This window comes from Plectropomus leopardus, chromosome 8, assembly GCF_008729295.1.
Source record: "Plectropomus leopardus isolate mb chromosome 8, YSFRI_Pleo_2.0, whole genome shotgun sequence".
NCBI classification, from domain to species: domain Eukaryota; kingdom Metazoa; phylum Chordata; class Actinopteri; order Perciformes; family Serranidae; genus Plectropomus; species Plectropomus leopardus.
This window is the reverse complement of record NC_056470.1, coordinates 32,414,641-32,433,375: the sequence shown is the minus strand read 5'-3', so window position 1 is coordinate 32,433,375 and position 18,735 is coordinate 32,414,641. Positions and strand designations below refer to the sequence as shown.

Below are 18,735 nucleotides of genomic sequence, written 5' to 3'. Positions count from 1 at the left end.
TGGGTTAAGAAAACTGAATCCTGAAATGTAATGAAATTGTGAAACTTGCAGTTAACGTTTTGAGAACAAAGTAAATTTATTTGTTCTGAATTCACCTATTTGGGATGAAAAGAGAAAATTTCTTGATTTGCGTTTTTGAATGAGCTGAAATTTAAGGTCACAAAAATTCCAGTTTCATGATTTAAAAAAAAAAAAAGATTAAAATCCTCAAATTAAATTGGTAATATCCAGATCTGAGTTTAATTTGAACATAAAATCAAATGGCAACATCCAGGCTAGCCAAGACAGAAAAGGCCATCACACCTGAATGTTTCGGCCAATTTGAGTTTGAGCAAAAATATTCCTTTTTTTAAGTAGGAAATTTGGGGATCTGAATTTGTGAACAACATATATTGAAATTACAAAGATGTAAATTCAGAACCAAGAAAAAAAATCAGATATGTAGTTTTTAAAGTAAAAATATTTCAGTGCTGTGAATTCAGTTGTGTTCAAATGTCAGTATTCAAATACTGATGTCTCTTATTTGCCTCCATACAGAAAAGCACGTTATCATAGGTTATCATTGTAACTGTTTCACAGATAATCTGTTAATAATCTAATTATGAAGGTGGGAATCAGCACCACGGACAGCACCCAAACAAACAAAACACGCTGTAGGTTTGAGGATCTGACTAACGTTTGTGATGCTGAACAAACGCTAAACTTCAGGCGGGTTTTAAATGAAATGGTGTAAATAAATAAAACAAACCATCATGTCATTTGCTCAGAAAATAAATCCACTTTACAAGTGTTTTTGTTGGCTTGGTAGCTCTGTTCTGTTGTTAACTCTCCCACAGAGAGGTTAAATTTAACTTTCACAACAGACACAATGTTCCCTTCAGACAATAATGCGTCTGTGTGAAAGAGCTTCCAGGGGAAGTAAAAAAAGAGTCGCATTTGGAAGTAATTTTAAGGAATAAAACTCGGAGCGTGTTTAAGGAGCACTCCTACAGGGAGGAGGAGGAGGAGGAGGAGGTGTTTTGGTAGCGGAGTATTTTCCCTCAAATACCCGAGCAGCGGTTAATAATCCCTCATTTCACTCGTGCACCTCGGTGGCAGCAGTCCGCGAAATTTCCAGTATGCATGAACACAAGCAGGCAGCTGCTTTCTGCAAACCCAGCGGGACTCACGCAACTTTCTGACTGAACTTCTATCTTTTTTCGCCATATTTTTTTCTTCACCGCATCACCTGACGGATGTTTAAATCATATCAGAGCACATTTCACTGTTATCGCCGCAGTGGAGCCTTTTAAACCGAGGCGAGGTGAGGGAGGGCACAGACTGCCCCTTGCACAAAATATCTGGTGTAAAATGTGAGGTATGTGCACAGCGTCCTGCTGCACGAGCTGCCTCTGACACCGTGAGACCGTTTCATCTTGGAGCCAAAAAAACTGAACTATTATGGACATGATGAACTTCAAGATTCGGTGCATTCTCGTATTCTTCACTTTTTATGTGCAAGAGGGATTATCAAGGGAGTATGAAGCAAACCTCGGGGCTAATATTCTTTTACAGGTATGTTTTCCTTTTATTTACCTTTTTTAAATGCCAAAAATGTATGTTACTCTCTGAAACACCAGGTTGAATCAAGGCAGGAGGACATACAGAACCTTATATTTAAAAACTAGCTGTACCTCAATCACAAATATTTGATAGAATTATCTGCAAAATGCTGAAAATTTAAAAAGTCCATGTTTATAAAGGGACATTTTAATGTCTGATGCAGCCAGCACAGAACGTATCATATAGTCACATTTTTTATCTGATTCGTGTGTTTCCATATAAAGGGTTTCCACTCTTTAAGTTATTTGTTTATGTTGAATTCCCAGCAATGCCCAGGGTATGTGGTAATGTATTGACACAGCAATGACTTGTGTGCAAAATTAACATTTGAGAGCAAACCGTGCAACCCTCACTGGCCCTGTGTACAGTGAAAGCATTTATTTCCAGTTCCACTTCCCCTCCATTCATGAATGGCTTTGATTCAGACTATTTTGACACAAAATCCTGACCCAGCCCCTCACATAGGAAGATTGTAGAGATTACTTCAAAAAGGTTGCATTTTGAACAAACGATAGCACTTATTATGTATTATGCTTGATATCATAACAATATGCAAGTGGTTTCTATCTGAAAAAAAAAACTCATTTTACACAATTTCCAATGCACTTGATTAACTTGTTTGCCTTGTTTTGTTTTTTGTTTTTTTTTTCCAGAGAGTGAGACGTCAAAGCAAAACAGCAAAAGCAGTGGTAAGTTTGTAAAGCTACCGTCATAACATGTACATTAAATGATTCTTCTAATTGCTGGTGTAAGATTTGAGCTCCCCATGCTACAAAAATATGAGATCATCAATTTTGACACTCCTGTTCAACATTTATAATATCTATGAATCCTAAGGGCACACCATCAAAACAGGCAAGTCAGGCAATTGTTTGAGGCCCCCCAAAAAAGTTTGGGAAAAAGGGTCCCCAATGGCCACTACTAGTGACACACTTTGCAATGACAGCCATATACCTAATGCTTAATGCCCCTACTAAAAAGTGCTCCACTGCTGCCCCCAAAACTCCCTGGAGGCCCTGACACACCGTTAGTGAGATTCTGTCACCCTAGTTTTGTGTCCTGCACCGTTGGCGCCAGTCAACCCTTTTTTTTGGCCAATTTGGCATCTTATATTGATGTTTGAGACAGCAGAGCCAATTAGTGAATGAAATTACTCTGACTGGCCGTTCAGCTCAGCGCACGAGAAAAGAATTGGAAGTGAGGAAGGTAAAAAAAACAATGGCTTACGTCAAAAGGGCGTAAGATCATAAAAGACTTTACATGTCTATTTTTTTTTTCAGCTATTGAGCTCTTTAGCAGAAACCTTAGACTGTCTGTAAAGATGGACAACACGCCCCCACTTACCCCCACTTATGCTTAAGTGAGGTTAAAATAAAGAGATGCAGGCGTTGCCGTCTTTCAATGGTTGATGTCATTGAGAGCAAAATTCTGCGCAGTGCAGAGCCTCATTTAATACGAGCCCACGAATTGGCTGTCATAGCTGTCAATCATAGTGGAAAATCTCCCTTTTGTATAATAACTCAGCTGAACTTATCATTGAAAAAAACCCAGATGGCATCATCATGGTCACCTCAGCCACCAGTGTGTGAATGTGTGTGTGTGAATGAGTAAATGTGACATGTGGTGTGATGGCACTTTGAGTGGTCGTAAGGTTAGAAAAGCGCCACACAAGTGCAGTCCATTTGCCATTTACTTTTGCTTTGACAAGTCAAAATCTGGGTTTTTCCTCCGCCGGTGCTGAGTTGGCTGTGTTCAACAAATCAACATACACTTATGACATCTGGACCAATCAAGGTGCAACTGCGTCACTCATGGTTCCTCTTGTGCTGAGAAGCTACAAAAATCCCTTAAAATGGCTGAGAACTGTGATGATTTTATGAGCCATCAGCTTTTTTTGTTGTTGTGTTATTTCGATTTGAAATGTAACTATAACCTCTGTTAAAATCAATGTAGTGGAATAAAAAGTGAAATACTTGCCCCTGAAATACTGTGAAGATGAAGTATAAGGTATCATTCACTGTAAACACTCAAAGTACAGGTACCTCAAAACTGTACTCCAGTAGAGTACTTGAGTAAAAGTGCTTTATCTCTCCAGCACAGATACAAAGTGACCTGCAGCTTCACAGACAGCGAAACAAACAGCAGCAGCTCAGTAGCTCCACTGTGGTTCCCCCTCAGTTTGTTAGCTGTGCAGCAGTCGCCTGCACACATACAGTCATTCAGCTTATAGAGCTCAAACCACAGCCTTCCTAAATACCACTGAGCTGGAGGGCTGATGTGGCTCTCTTCCTCCTGCCTGTCGCCCTCGTCCTGCAGTAATGTGGCCAGCACTGACCAGATTGGTCTCAGCAGGCGCCGGCGTTTCCCGAGCAAACAGGAGGAGGACAGAGGCACCATGCAGGGAACCGCTTTGTGTTGTTTCGTTGACTCGTCAGAGCGATGCAGAGCCGACCGTGATATGAGGAGGGAAAAAAGAAAAGTTATGTGTGAGGTTCCTGAGTTGTTTTCTTAACGCGTCAGGGTGGGACGTTGGGTTTAAGTCAGCATCCACGGTTGTCGGTTATAGTCACATCTGATTGGTGGCGTCAAATGAATGCTTAATGGACCCCCAGTTATGATCTGTGGGGTTTTCTGAGTTCTGGATCTAAATCATTTTGAATTTCTTCAGTGTTCATTGTTCAGGAGGTGTTTACCAAGAGCCGAATCTCTTTCTCTCCAAAACAAACACCAAGTTATTTATACCGGTAAAAACACTGCATAATGCAGTACACATTTAAAACATTGGTGTTTTTCCAACACTGCTTGCTGTGGAAGGGCTTCTAACTAGGGTGCAAAAAATGCCAATGTCACTATCTAGAGCCAGTGTTTGGTTTGTCTGTTCTGAGCTACTGTAGAGACATGGTGGACTCCTTCCCTATGTATGGAGGACCCCTTCCCTATGTAGATATAAACGGCTTATTCTAAGTTAACAAAAACACAACAAGTCTAATTTTCAGGTGATTACACACTAAAGAAAACACTCTTATTACATTATATTCCACATCTGCCGATAGATGCCTCACACTGGACCTTTAAATTCAGGATCTGAATAATTATTCCACCGCTGCTATCAGCACATTAGGACCACCTCTCATGCATTCACTGGATCACAATATTCACGTGTCTTTTCGCTTCAAGGAAAACACTCCTATGTGATAATGAATCCTTACCTTCTCCTCCAGCCTCTGACGTGATTTATACATGTATTTGTGATGTCACCAGCTGAAGGTGACAGACTACCATGTGAGGTGTTCGGTTGTGTCCCGCTACGCTGTTACCACAGTCCAGAGTTCAGTATGGAACCAGCTCCCCATCACCAAGGAGGCCGCCTTCGAGGTGGACCTTCCGTCCTCTGCTTTCATCTCCAACTTCACCATGTAAGTCAGTCTTCTGTTGTCTTTCGTGTATAAAGTGTGCAGTGTTTCTGCATCACTACCCATCCGGAGGGATGTTTGTATTGTGGAAGATGCTCGAATTATCTTAGTGGATTTTGTACTGCAGCTAAAAGGTGCCTCCATGTGTCTGCCTCCAAAAGAAAACAAGATGGCAACGGCCGAAATGCCGAACTTGAGGCGTGGCTACGTCCATTATTTTATACAGTCAACAGTTAACCCTTTGAAACCTAAGCAATGGGCTTAATTTCTTTCAAAAACACGGGAGGAATGCCATGAGCACAAGGAAGAAATGACCCAAAAATTAGTAAAAAAATATTTTAAAAATATATGTACGTATTTTTTTTTCTTTTTTCTTTAGACAAGTCCCCTAGCTTTAAAAATAATTTTCTAAATCTACTAAATCTTGTAATTTGCTGGGCATTTCTCTCAATGAAAAAAAAAAATCTAACTGATTTGCTCAGGGTTCAAAGGTTGAAACCTGGATCGACATCAGTTGACATCACTTTGTGCTGCATTCAGATGTCTCACACAGACATTTAAACCTCTGAAACATGAACAAAACGGTCTGATTTCTATTCAAAAACACGAGGGAAAAGGCAATCAGCAATTTGGCAAAAAATATCCCACAAAATGTAAGACCTTTGTAAAATATGAAAAAGAGAGAGGAAAATGTTTCAAATGTCCAAAAAACATTTCATTTCATTTTCATTATTAACATTTTTTGCATTTTTCCCCGGGTCATTTTCCAGGTGTTTGGTTTTGTTTTTTGCTCGTTATTTTTTTCTATTTTTCTCTTTTTTCCCCAAAAAAAATTTCATATAACTTTTTTGGAATTTCTAGCAAATTTTTGGGTAATTTCTTTTTGAGTTGCTCAATTCCCTTTTCTATGTTTTTAAAGACATCAAACTAATTTGCTCACGGTTCAAAGGTTTAAATGATTAATAAGGTGAATGGAGCACAAGAAAAACGATATCGACCCAAGTTTTAAAGTTAACAGATGGGGACTTTTGATCCACATCTATGAAATCAAAAGCACTGATAGGGATATTTTATTTCTTGCCAGTAGAAATAATATTTACCTGCAACATGGTGAGAAATTAAAGTAAATAAAAGCAATGTTCTGTGCAGAATCCAGAAATAAAACTTCTGAGGAGTTATGTAAGGAACTTGAATTCCGGTCCGGAGGAGAGAGATGCATAATTTGATTACTAAGAGGGTTTGCTGACCGCTCTCCTTCAAAAATGCTAAATATAAACAAAACAAATAAGTCAACATGGCAGGCCAAACGCAGACCCTGGAGCTGGATTTGGGAGCGGAAGCAGGTCAGGAGGAGGGGGAACCAGAGGGCAGATGAATACCCGCCTTTGTAAAGGGAAGTCAGAAAGTTAATAGAGAAAATGACAGGAGTTTGCCCAGTGCCCCTTTTCTCCCCCGCACAGTTTACTGAGGCAGCCAGCCAGTTTGGATATGACACACACACACACACACACACACATGCACACTTAAATCTACTGTATGCATGTGTGCTGACATGGAGATGGATTTTTTTTTTTTTAAGTATGTGCGAGTCTGGAGTTTGCACAGTTATTCTTTACAACCGTAATCATTCACTTTCACACTTGCACATATTTTCACACTCAGAGCCGAAAACAGCCGTCTGCACATCAACAAATGCCAGCGGGGAAAAATGTATTGCGTTAGCGCTGCGTCTGAAACTAAGACGTCTGTGTTCTGTGTGTAGGTCACCAATGTACAGCCGCTCCTTTACCCCTTCAGCCAGCCACACATATAAAAACAAGCGCCACCATTTTCCACTCTCACCATTCTGCTCTGTTTCTCAAACAAGACCTGCTTCAAGCCTGTAGGTTTATTTTAGTTAGCCCTTGATGTTTTTTCTCTTTGGATATATTTGTTCAAAGGACTTGACCTTGATTTAGCACCTCATCACGTGACATTAGCAGTCGCCGAAGTCTAGGAAGTGCACTGTGCGAATTGGATTGCCTTTGAGCGGTGGTTTTGGTTGGGATTTTGCCGGGTGTAGCACACAGGCGGCACTCCCTCGGAGCGTCATCGGCCTGCAGGATCTCTCTTCATTAATGCTGTTTTTCGAGGGAAATTACTCTTTTCCACTCGCCCTGTTTATGACCCCACCTCCCCTTCGCATGCGATGAACTCCATTTGTCAACAAACATGATGCGCGCTTGTGAAGCGGCTCTGTGATCACCGTGGAAACACAAGGAGCGAAATAAAGTAAATCACGCTCAGAGACTCAGCGCAGGCCGGGCGTGTTTGTGACTGAAATATAATCCGGCTACTGTGAGTCACACAGAGAGCTATTTCTTCTTCCTCTTTCCCATCAGCACCTCTAACGGCAAGGTGTATGTGGCCCAGGTGAAGGAAAGAGCTGCTGCCAGGAAAATCTACGATGCTGCTAAGAAGCAAGGAAAAACAGCCGGACTTGTTGCTACCAAGTCAGTCCCAAATTTGTTCTTTTTTCCTTACCTTTCACAAACTTTAAATGTGTCTTCATGCTCCATGTTTTCCAGCACTTTCAATCCAACGTTGTGAGTTTTCCTTTCCCTTTTCTCTGCGGTGTTCCAGAGAGAGGGAGATAGAGAAGTTTCGTGTTGCAGTGAGCGTGCCGTCAGGAGCTCGGATGTCCTTCTCCCTGACCTACGAGGAGCTGCTGCCTCGTCGACTCGGCCGCTATGAGCTCAGTTTAGGTCTGAGGCCGGGACAGCTTGTGCAGAACCTCACGTTGGATGTCAGTATAATGGAGCGGACGGGCCTCAGTTTCATCAAAGCCTTTCCTCTCAGGACGAGCCGACTGCTCTCCAACGCTGCTCAAGGTCAAATCTGAGTTATTACCTGTCAGCATATATTTTTAATTTGGATGAACAAAGTCCAAAGGACCTTGAATGCTATTCAGAGTGTTGGAAATATAGATTCATTGCCTTGTACTGACCGTCAAGTGTTTAGAGCTGAATGTGCAACAGTAAGAAGTATAAGCCCCCAGGAAGTGTGCCAGGCTCTAAAGCAAATTTCACAAAGTGACCAATGGTAGAATTACACCCACGGGCCCAGAGAAACCTTTTTCCATAGACTTACATTGGGAAAGAGACATCTATGAATCAGTGGATCATCCAGTTAGTTAACATTTGGAAAGTCTTAAAAAAGCTGCAAGATTAAATTTTCAGGTCTGTAAACAGCTGGCGGCCAGCAGAGAGAGACTGTGAGGAATAACGACATGTTTTTTAACATCTAACTTGGTTTTATGCCACCACATTTAGTCCACTGTGTTAGTTTTTAATGCAGCGCAGTCTTAGGTGTCGAAGGTCACGGCCATTCAATGTTGTTTTCTCAACCTTGCCTCTTACATGCAGAGATTTCTCCAGATTCTCTGAATCTTTTAACGATGTTATGGATTTTAAAATGGCGAAAGCCTACATTACTTGCAATTGTGCATTAAGAAAGGTTGTTTTTAAACTGTTGGACTATTTGCTCAAGCAGTTTTTCACAAAGTGACCACCCTTTTGAGCATGCACCTTTCATACCCAGACATGATACCTTGTTCTGTTACCAGTGCACCTGTTTACCTGTGTAAGTTTCCAAACTGGTGTTTTTTTAATATTCCACAACTTTTGCCCCTGTCACAAATTTTTTGGAATGTTTTGCAGGCATTAAATTATGAATGAATGATGCAAAAAAAGTCTGAGTTTGAGCATTTAATATCTTGTCTTTGGACTGTACGTAAACATATCTGTAAATCGCTGCGTTCTGTCTTTATTTAGGTTTTACACAGCCTCTCAACTGTTTTGAAATAGAGGTTTTAGATACACGGTTACTGCTACATGGATTAACCATGTCCGTCTTTCCCTCAGGTGACTCAGAGGCGCCTCCCTCCACTCATGTTGAGCGGAGCACTTGTTGTGCTCGAGTTCGCTACAGTCCCACTCTGCAGCAGCAGAACAGCATCTCCTCCAAAGGTCTAAATGTAGACTTCATCATTCAGTATGATGTGGACCTCAGAGACCTCATGGGTGAAGTCCAGGTCAGGAGCAACTTTTCATTTGTCAAGTACGCAAGTGTGCATGTTTGTAACAATACAGAAATATGTTTTTGGTACCAGTAAGTGTAGTTTTTGTATTTCCACCCTCTCTCAGGTTTATGATGGCTACTTTGTGCATTACTTTGCACCCAGAGGGCTTCCTGTGGTTCCTAAGGATGTCATATTTGTCATCGATGTCAGCGGCTCAATGATCGGCACAAAGATAAGACAGGTAAAGTGGACAAACCTCATGGACTCCGCGTGGCCAGAGTAACAGCTCTGAGATGAGAAAACTTGCCAAAATATAACAATATTTTGCAAATATAATGTGGAATTTCCGTCAGTGATTCTGATACTTTCTGTCAGTAGACCAAACAGGCCATGAGCACCATTCTCGGGGATCTCAGAGAGGGAGACCACTTCAACATCATCACCTTCTCAGACAAAGTTCACACCTGGAAGAAAGGGCGAACGGTGAGGGCGACTCGGCAGAATGTGCGAGACGCCAAAGACTTCGTGAAGAGGATCATTGCAGAAGGCTGTGAGTTGAAACTATATTTTTTGAGTTGTGCCTTTGTTGATCATAATACCAGCTGGTTTTTTTTTCATGCCTTTACACCGGTGACAGCTGAGGTCGGAGGTATTGTGTTTTGGGATTGTCCGTCCTATTCTTGTGAATGCAGTATCTAAACATCTTGAGATTTTTTTCTATAAATTTGGCGCAAACATTCACACAGACTCAACATTTAACTGATTAGACTTTGGTGGTCATAGGTTAAAAGTCAAGGCCACTGTGACCTCATCTGTCTTACTCTCATGAACGCAAAATTTCAAAAAATCCTTGAGGGAATTTCTTCAAATTCAAAAAAGGTCTCTCTGACCTTGCATGTCATTCTGTTGAACACAGTATCTCAAAAAGATCTTCAGGGACGATCCCTAAATTTGGCACAAACGTCCACTTGGACTTTATAATTAATTTACTAGAATTTGATGGTCGAAAGGACAAGATCACCGTGACCTCATGAAACATGTTTTTGGCCATATCTCAGGAATACACGTGCTAATTATAACAAAATTTCTCACAAATGTCCGAAAGGATAAAATAATGAGGTGATGACATTTTTTTATCCAAAAGGTCAAAGGCCAACTTCAGTGTGACATCATTATGTTCTCAAAATCACTTTTCTTTTCACTTTCTTCCACTTGTTTCAGGGACCAACATCAATGCAGCTCTGCTTTCAGCTGCCCAGCTCGTCAACCCTTCGTCCTCTCCCTCCTCCAGCCACCTCTCATCCCGTCGTGTCCCTCTGGTAATTTTCCTCACTGATGGGGAGGCAACCATCGGAGTAACAGCTGGTGACACAATCCTCGTCAATGCCAAGAAAGCTTTGGGCGCCGCCTCTCTGTTTGGCCTTGCCTTCGGAGACGACGCAGACTTCCTCCTCCTGAAACGCCTCGCGCTGGATAACCGCGGCGTGGCCAGGATGGTGTACGAGGACGCAGACGCAGCCTTGCAGCTGAAGGGCTTCTATGATGAAGTCGCCAGCCCTTTGCTATCAGACATCCAGCTTACGTACCTGGATGATCAGGCGTTTGACATCACTCGCTCCCTTTTCCCAAACTACTTTCAAGGCTCCGAGTTGGTGGTAGCAGGGAGGGTGAAACCAGGGGTGAAGGATTTAAAAGTGTCGATGTCCGCCATTGATTCAAAGCAACATGTCAAGCTGGAGAACGACGTGTTGGTGTCCCACGCAAAGGGGAACGAGAGTGCAGATTTTCTAGACTGTTCAGGAAGCTTGGAGGGAATCTCGAGCTTTGTGCACCGTCTCTGGGCGTATTTCACCATCAAGGAGCTGCTGCTGGCCAAACTGAACGCCACTGACCCTGCCACTCAAAGGTTACTGGCAGAAAAGGCCACAAATTTATCCCTCAAATATAACTTCGTAACACCAGTTACCTCTTTAGTTGTAGTAAAGCCCGACGCAGATGAAGCCGCTCAGAATCCAACCACTGCAAAACCCACCACTGCAGCCACTATAACCACGACAGCAACGACTACCGCCACCACCAAAATATCAGCTGCTGGGGCTGTGAAAAAGCCCAGCACACCTTCTAACGCCCGCCCCAACAAAACAAAACCAGACCCCCCTCAGCCGCCTCCAAAGCAAACTAAGAAAATCTCACCTTCCACTTCAAAACCAGCTGTTTCACCATCCAAGAAAACGACGACCTCAAGTCCCAGTGCTGTTAAAACGGCCCCGGCTCCATTATCCGGTAAAAAGCCCGCTCCTTCCCATAATGAATCCAAAATTACCTCTCCTCCTCCTCCGCCTCCTCCTCCAGCTGCCGGTAAGATCCCCACCTCTCTGCAAAATGCTCTAAAAACAGCACCACCCCCCGACCCACCCACAGACAGCAACCCCCCAGCCCAGCGCCTCCAAAACAACCACCCCCTCCGCCACCACCACAGAGTTAACATTCACCACACCCCCGCTCAGAACCAACCCTGCACCGCTGCCCGGGAGACCCCTTACCCCACAGCCCAGCACGGTGCGGACCCCCCTCCTTCCTGTCAGAGTGACTGTGCCCTCCACAGAGGCAGAAAACAGCACCACATCTGCTCCAGATGTGCCTGTAGTCACCACCGCTCCGCCCCAGCTGTCTCCGCTCACCTCTCCCACCCCGGCAGCCGCTCCAGCTGTGGACGACAACAACACAGACCTGAGCGTCGCCACCTTCGTGTCGGCCACCTTTGCTCCCATGCCGGGTGTAACAGAGGGGCAACGGCTGTGGGAAGCAGCAGGGCTTCTGGGTAAGTTTGTTCTCTAATCTACAATCGTCAATCAATCTACAGGCTGAGTGTTCATGGTGCACACTTTTGTGTATTATTCCTAAATGAATGTTTTCCATCTCTCCACCAGATGTCTCCACATTCATCCAGAGAAAAGGTGAAACTGATGTTTTCTTAATATCGATAAACGATTTTTTCTCAGCTTTTAATTTCAGGGTCGACCGATATTGGTTTTTTAGGTCGGATACTGCTACTATTTATTAGTACTTAATGAGACTGATGACAAATATTTGCAGCTGATATGCATTTATCATAACAATATGAAAATATTTCTGCCAAAATCTAGAATTTGGAATATAACAAACTCCAATACAAATCTTTGTGGAAACACCTTTTGCAAATGTTTAAAACTGAAACTTTCAACGTCATATGCAGCAAGTTCCCTGCAACTTTTTTTGCTTATAAAGCTCAGTGAAAATTTAAATGAAAGTGAACGAATAAAAATAGCTGCCTGAGATTTTATAAAGTAAAATTCCTCCCGTGCTGACACTTTCTTTGCATGTATTGCAGACTGCCTTCCCTGGTGTTGTTTGAGTGTAATACACACACTTTTTCATTAATTTATTTTATCTGCGATCATTAAAATAAAATGCTGATACAGATAATGGGCAAAACGCCAAATATCAGCCTCGATAAACGACCAGAGTGATATTCTGTCGACCCCTGTTTTAAGTACATTGTAACTGAATGTGAACATATTTAGACACCATGACAGCAGTTTTATTATGTTATACTCCAATAATCAGCTATGTAACAGCTTTGTAACTATATATGAATCTGATGTTTTCTCTTATAGATATCGACCTTGTAAAAGGTGAGTTTTTCATGTTTGTTTTTGTCTCATTCCACATTAAATCAAACCTGAGCTGCAGAACGTGTCCTGAACTCCGTTTCTCATTGTTTGCCTCCATTTCCGCAGATTATGATGCAACCTATGACTACGACTACGATCTCAACTACGACGCATGTAAGTTTCAAACTGAATACATCTTTATTTCTGAAGAAGAATTGACAGAGGCAATTTTGTACTTTTAGTTTCAGTTGCTTTTCAGGCCTCTGAAGTTTTGTGTCAAATAGGGTGAATACTGAAAACATAACTGACCTTCTGCATCATTTTTAATTATGATTAAGTGTCTTAACTCTTCATCTGATATTATTCTAAGAAGCTGAAGAGCTCTACTCTACAGAAAGAAAAAACCCCATTAAAGACAGGTTTAATGACTTTTCCTTAATCAAACTTTGACCCTAAACCATATTTTGTCAGTCGCTGTATTCAATCTGGGGCAGCTTTATTGGCAAACTGGGTCACTTCAAACACATTCTGTTGTTATTTAAATTTAGGCCTGATGAATTATGCATATGTTGTACACTGTAGCATTATGCACATTGTTTTACATTTTGAAACACACATAGTGGTTGGTATATTTAAATGTAGCATGAGGAACATATTGGTATACTTTGTGATGATATATTTTCATGCACTTTACATACTCAGAATATTATACATATTCTACATTTTATTTTTTTTTACATACTGGTTTGAAATTTAAGAATAATACATATGATTCACATATATTTTACAAATGCACATATTTGAAGTTTTATTTATTTATTTTTTTAATTTTATAATTTGATTTTGTTCTATATTTTTACTAAATTCTTATTTTATACTTATTTATTTTCCATAATTCTCTATACTTGGCATCAGAGAGACTGTAATGAATCTCAATTTACCCTTGTGGATCTGTAAAATATATCTGATTCTGATTAAATGCACAATAATAATATAGACAACAGCAATAAACATAAATTATTTTCAAAGAAGGGGAAAAAATATTAACAGGGAACCCAGTAAATGGCAGTACCAGCTTTACCAGTAACCAAAGTTAACAATGTGCAATTGGCAAACTGGGATAGTGTCAAATCACATTAAAAAAAAGATCAATATAACCTGATGTCTTAAATCTCTGATTGACCGTTGCACATCATTCAAAATATCCATCTTTTTAAAATTCATACAGCTGTATTTTATTTTTATTGTTGTTGTTGATGTTGGATACAGTGTGCCACACCCCCGGAAGTAATGCCATAATGTCAGTTTTTATTATATTTTTTTTTATCAAATAGTAACGTAACTGTCTCACTTTACTGGAATTCACCACACGTTTTCTGACTTGTTTTTAGGGGATGATACTCCAGACACAGGATCATTGGGTAAGAATGGCAGCTGTTATTTGCAGCTGCATGTCTTATATTTTGTGTTATACAATGTACCAAAAGTGCTTGAAAACCTGTTTAGTCCTGTCATAGTTTTCAGTGTTTGGGAGTGAGGAGGACTTGATTTTTTAAATGTATTTATTTAAAAAAGGGACGGTGTACACTAATTTTCATAGTTGTCCCTTGCCTGATGTTAAAAGGCATCATAAAAATAACAGTATGTACAATGGTTAAGACTAATAACATTAAACAAAAAAGCACAAAATATAGTTAAACATATACAAGGTAAGAATAAACAACACAATTTAACAATATAAGTGGGTAAAATATAAATAGCAGATGTTGTGGGCACAGTATGTGTACAATCCTTTTTAGATTAAATAGAAAATAACCTATAATAAGTGCTGACATTGTCGGTTTTCAATTAACCATTTCTTCACATTCCACTTAAATGATTGATACAATGGCTAAATGCAAACCATGCATAATCTAATAAACAAGGCAGACATTTTTTTAATATTTCAGGAGGTTTTCCCAACTGAGCAGGTTATATTTCTTGAGAATATGGCAATGGTGAAAATGAAAGTTTTAAGTGCTCGTTTATACAATGATTCCCGTGGTTTTAGGGCTGTGATGTGGGTGTGTTAGACCACCTAATCAGTCAACAGGTGGATGTGGGAGATGACCACTGAGTGTAGGAATAGCTGCCTCCATTGACACAAAGTTCCTGGTGAACCTGAAATTTGACAGTTTATTGTCTCCTGCTTTCAGATGCCGCTCCGACCAGACTGAGCACCATCCGGGTCTTCTCGTCTTCAGGTCAACAACCCATTTTTTAAATGTTTCTGAGTCATTCCATGAAAACTGGCGAGTTTGCGTCTCCAACATTAAAAGTGAAAAAGGAGGCAGTGTAAAACTGACAATATTGTTTTAAATGGCTAAGGAGTCTAATTTAAACACAGCGTGATTTACAGGGATTTAGTGTCATCTAGTGGTGAGGATTGCACATTGCAACCAGCTGAAACTTCTGGTTAGAATTCTTTAATGTTCAATATTTTTTATATATATATATATATATATAATATTATTATAATATAATATATTCTTCATGCTATTAAATACAATATTCTACATTTGGCAATGATCAAAAAAACCTTAAAATTCCAACATCCAATCTGAACTATTTTCATTGAATGACTTCCAATTACACCATCAAATTAATTTAGAATATTTTCTGTATTTTCTGTGCTTGTGTTGTATTAATGATTTTGTGTTGTCTGTCATAGTTGATGGAGATCCTCATTTTGTGGTCCAGCTGCCAAAGCTGCATCATAATTTGTGTTTCACCGTTGACGGCAGAGCGAATGATGTCCTCAGACTGTTAGAGGATCCAGAGAGAGGTACGCTGAGAAACGAGTGAATAAATGCACACGCACACAGTTAATGTTGACATCTGAAAATTTGTTCTCTTTCTCCTCAAGGGATCATTGTCGATGGCCACCTGATGGGAGCTCCCTCCAAGCACGGCGCAGAGGAACGCTCCCAACCTATTTCGACCGGCTCACCATTTCCTCTCCGACAGGCGGCTCTGGTGACATCATGATCTCCCTCTCACTGGACGCTGTGGTGGTGGAAGGGGAAGGGCGGGATATTATTCCCATTAATCAGCAGGGGTCGGTGACGAGGCAGGGTGTGACCGTCACCGTGGACAACCATCGGAGCTGCTGGATCGAGCTGGCCAAGGAGGTGCGCTTCCTGGTCCTGTTCCACCACTATAAACACCCCAGCTACCTGCAGTTGGCTCACCTGGGCTTTTACATCACAGACGGTCGGGGGCTGTCTGCTTCAACCCAAGGCCTGCTGGGTAAGTACTCATCACTCACTATCCTTCATTGGTAGTAGAAGTACTCATATCTTAAATTAAAGTAAGAAAAAGTCCTTTTTATGCCCTACCCAAGTAAAACAATATAACCTTTATAGGTTAGATGTATTGAAAGTTTCAAAAGCAAAAGTCCTCATTCAGCAGAAAAATGTCCTATGACTTGTATATTATTGTATGTAATTATTAGTAGATTATTTATTTATTTATTTTTTAATTTTCTTTTCATTTGTGGCTTTGGACTTGGTCTGCAGGAGTTGTGTGAGAGTTTGTAAATGGATGTTGACACACAGGTTATCATTTTGTGGGTGAATTATTCCGTTACATAGTGTTTTTGCAGTATTATAGTACATTATAGTATAGTATGGTGTATTGAAGTGTAATATAATATGGTATATATAATGTAGTCTAGTATAGTATAGAGTAGCATAGTGTAGCGTAGTGTCATCTAGTATAGTACATTACAGTATAGGGCAGTGTACTGCATTGTCGTATAGTATAATTTAGTGTAGTGTTATATAGTATAGTATAGTATAGTAACTTTTACCTTTAAATAAATGAGATAATATAATATTTCTCACTGAAATCTCGTGGAGAAAACGTATTAAAGGTCCAGTTTGTGGGGTCTGTTGGCATCTAGTGGTGAGGTTGCAGATTGCAACCAACTGAATCTTCCCCCATGTGCCAGGCATGTGAAAAAGCTGCGATGGCTGACGCAAAAATGCAAATCGTCTTATCTAGAGCAAGTGTTTTGTTTGTCCATTCTGTACTACTGGAGAAACATGCTGGGCTTCGTAGACGAGCACCCGATCTGTATGTAAATATAAACAACACATGGTGGTCACAAAAACACAATAATTCTTCAGGTGATTATAATCTCATATAAACATAGTTATGGATATAATATACCATTTTGGCCGATAGATGCCCCTAAATCCTACACACTGGACCTTTAAATGGCATAAAATTGAAATACTCAAGTACATGTACCTCTGTTTTATACTTAAGTACTTGACTAAATGCGCTTAGTTACTTTCCACTACTGCTGTCCTTTATCTCCAACAGGCCAGTTTCAGCACGCTGACATGACTGTAACAGCGGTAACGGACTATAAGGATGGACACAATGAGGCAGTTTCAGCGCGGGGGATCTTGAGGTGGGGATCAGAGCACATGGGGGTCACCTTGCAGGACAAGACGCTGAAAGACACGGTTCGGAAACGCCACATGGGCAAGTGTTGGGTGGTGCCCAAGGCAGAGATAGAGAGACTACTGGGTCATCCGTACGAGAGCTACGTGGTGGATCGTGTGTAATTCTAGCTGGAGTCTGCTCCACCTTGTCGCCTCTCTGCTGCACAGCTCAGGTCACAGCGATTATTACGTCATGATTATTGGACAAAGGATGAGCGAGAACTGGGACTCCGTGAGGCTAAAATGACACGATGTGTAATATTCAGTAAGGAGCACAGGTGTGGTTACAAAAGAGGGAAAGCTGCACGTAAAGCAGTGATGAGGAAGTGTGGTTCTTCACGAATATAGTGAGGGGCTGAGCGAGGCTGTTGTTCCCCATCAGTGAATTTCACTTGGATTGACGTTCTGTGTTCTGTATCTATGGCAGAGACGCTCCTGTTCGCATGGCAACCACAAAATGTCCATTTGTGCTGCAGCAGTTTGCGCTCTCTCCAAAACGCCTTACACACTAACTGTCATCACTTTAAAGACAAAATACTCTTATATTTCATCGTGGGATGATTATTAGGCAGGTCATGTAATTACTTAAACTGTATCATTCTGTAAGTTGTATTTTTTTAGTGTAAGTGTATATAAAATATTATTGTATGGATGTCAGGGGTCTGCTGCTCTTTTACAAGCATTTAAACCTTTAAACCTCGAGCAAATTGGTGCAATTTATTTCAAAGATATGAGCAACTTGGTATGAAGTGTTTCGCAATTTGCAAGAAATTTTTAGATTTAGTTTTTGGGTTTTTTTTAAAGCTAGGGAAAAACATGTAGGGAAAAAAGAAAAACTGTATAATTGCCATAATTACATATTTAAAATTATGTTGCATAATTATTATAATTTTTACAGCACTTTTTCAAGGTCATTTCCATTTTAAAAAATTTTTTATTGTCTTTTTAATTTATTTTTTGTCACTAATTTTCAGGTAATTTTCTTTCAATTAATACTAATTTCTTGCCCATTTTTGAGTCATTTCTTCTTCCCATGTTTTTGAAAGAATTATGCCAATTTGCTCAGGTTTCAAAGGGTTAGTTAATCTAAAAATTAGGACTTTACTGGTATTAAAAAGCCTTAAACACTCTTTCAAAAGTCTTAAAAATGCAAACAAATGGGAATATCAGAATTGTACTTCTGACATTTCATTGTAAAATCTTAAAATAATTGGTATATATCTTCTTTTAAATAACTTGCCTCTGGCATTAGCATTACCTCTTTTGGATAGTGGAACCAGCGACACTCATGTTTTGTTTCAGGCCAGAAAGCTCAGAGCGAACGGTCCAATGTCGCTGTACGCTGTACGCCATTATAGGGAAGAGCAGATTCAACAAAAATTGGGTGTTTAACCAAAATTTTGCGGTGAAGCAAACAAGCAAAGGCAATGCGTACAAAGCTCTGCACAAGGTGTATCGAGCCAGAGTTACAAACACAAAACTCAAGAACAAATGGCAGATATTTCCCAATTCTG

General features: G+C 40.5%; 1 protein-coding gene across 1 annotated transcript; it reads left to right on the top strand.

Annotated features, from left to right (window-relative positions):
- Window positions 1-1,093: 1,093 nt before the first annotated feature.
- Window positions 1,094-17,926, top strand: itih6 (inter-alpha-trypsin inhibitor heavy chain family member 6). Its single transcript, XM_042491344.1, is given in 19 exon segments — window positions 1,094-1,554; window positions 2,256-2,291; window positions 4,864-5,018; window positions 7,397-7,507; window positions 7,638-7,885; window positions 8,918-9,087; window positions 9,200-9,316; window positions 9,454-9,625; window positions 10,297-11,489; window positions 11,491-11,896; window positions 12,006-12,032; window positions 12,732-12,749; window positions 12,855-12,902; window positions 14,120-14,149; window positions 14,924-14,971; window positions 15,439-15,552; window positions 15,634-15,693; window positions 15,696-16,016; window positions 17,097-17,926. Coding segments are annotated over 19 exon segments (3,636 nt in total). The 5' UTR covers window positions 1,094-1,440; the 3' UTR covers window positions 17,345-17,926.
- The last annotated feature ends 809 nt before the right edge of the window (window positions 17,927-18,735 follow it).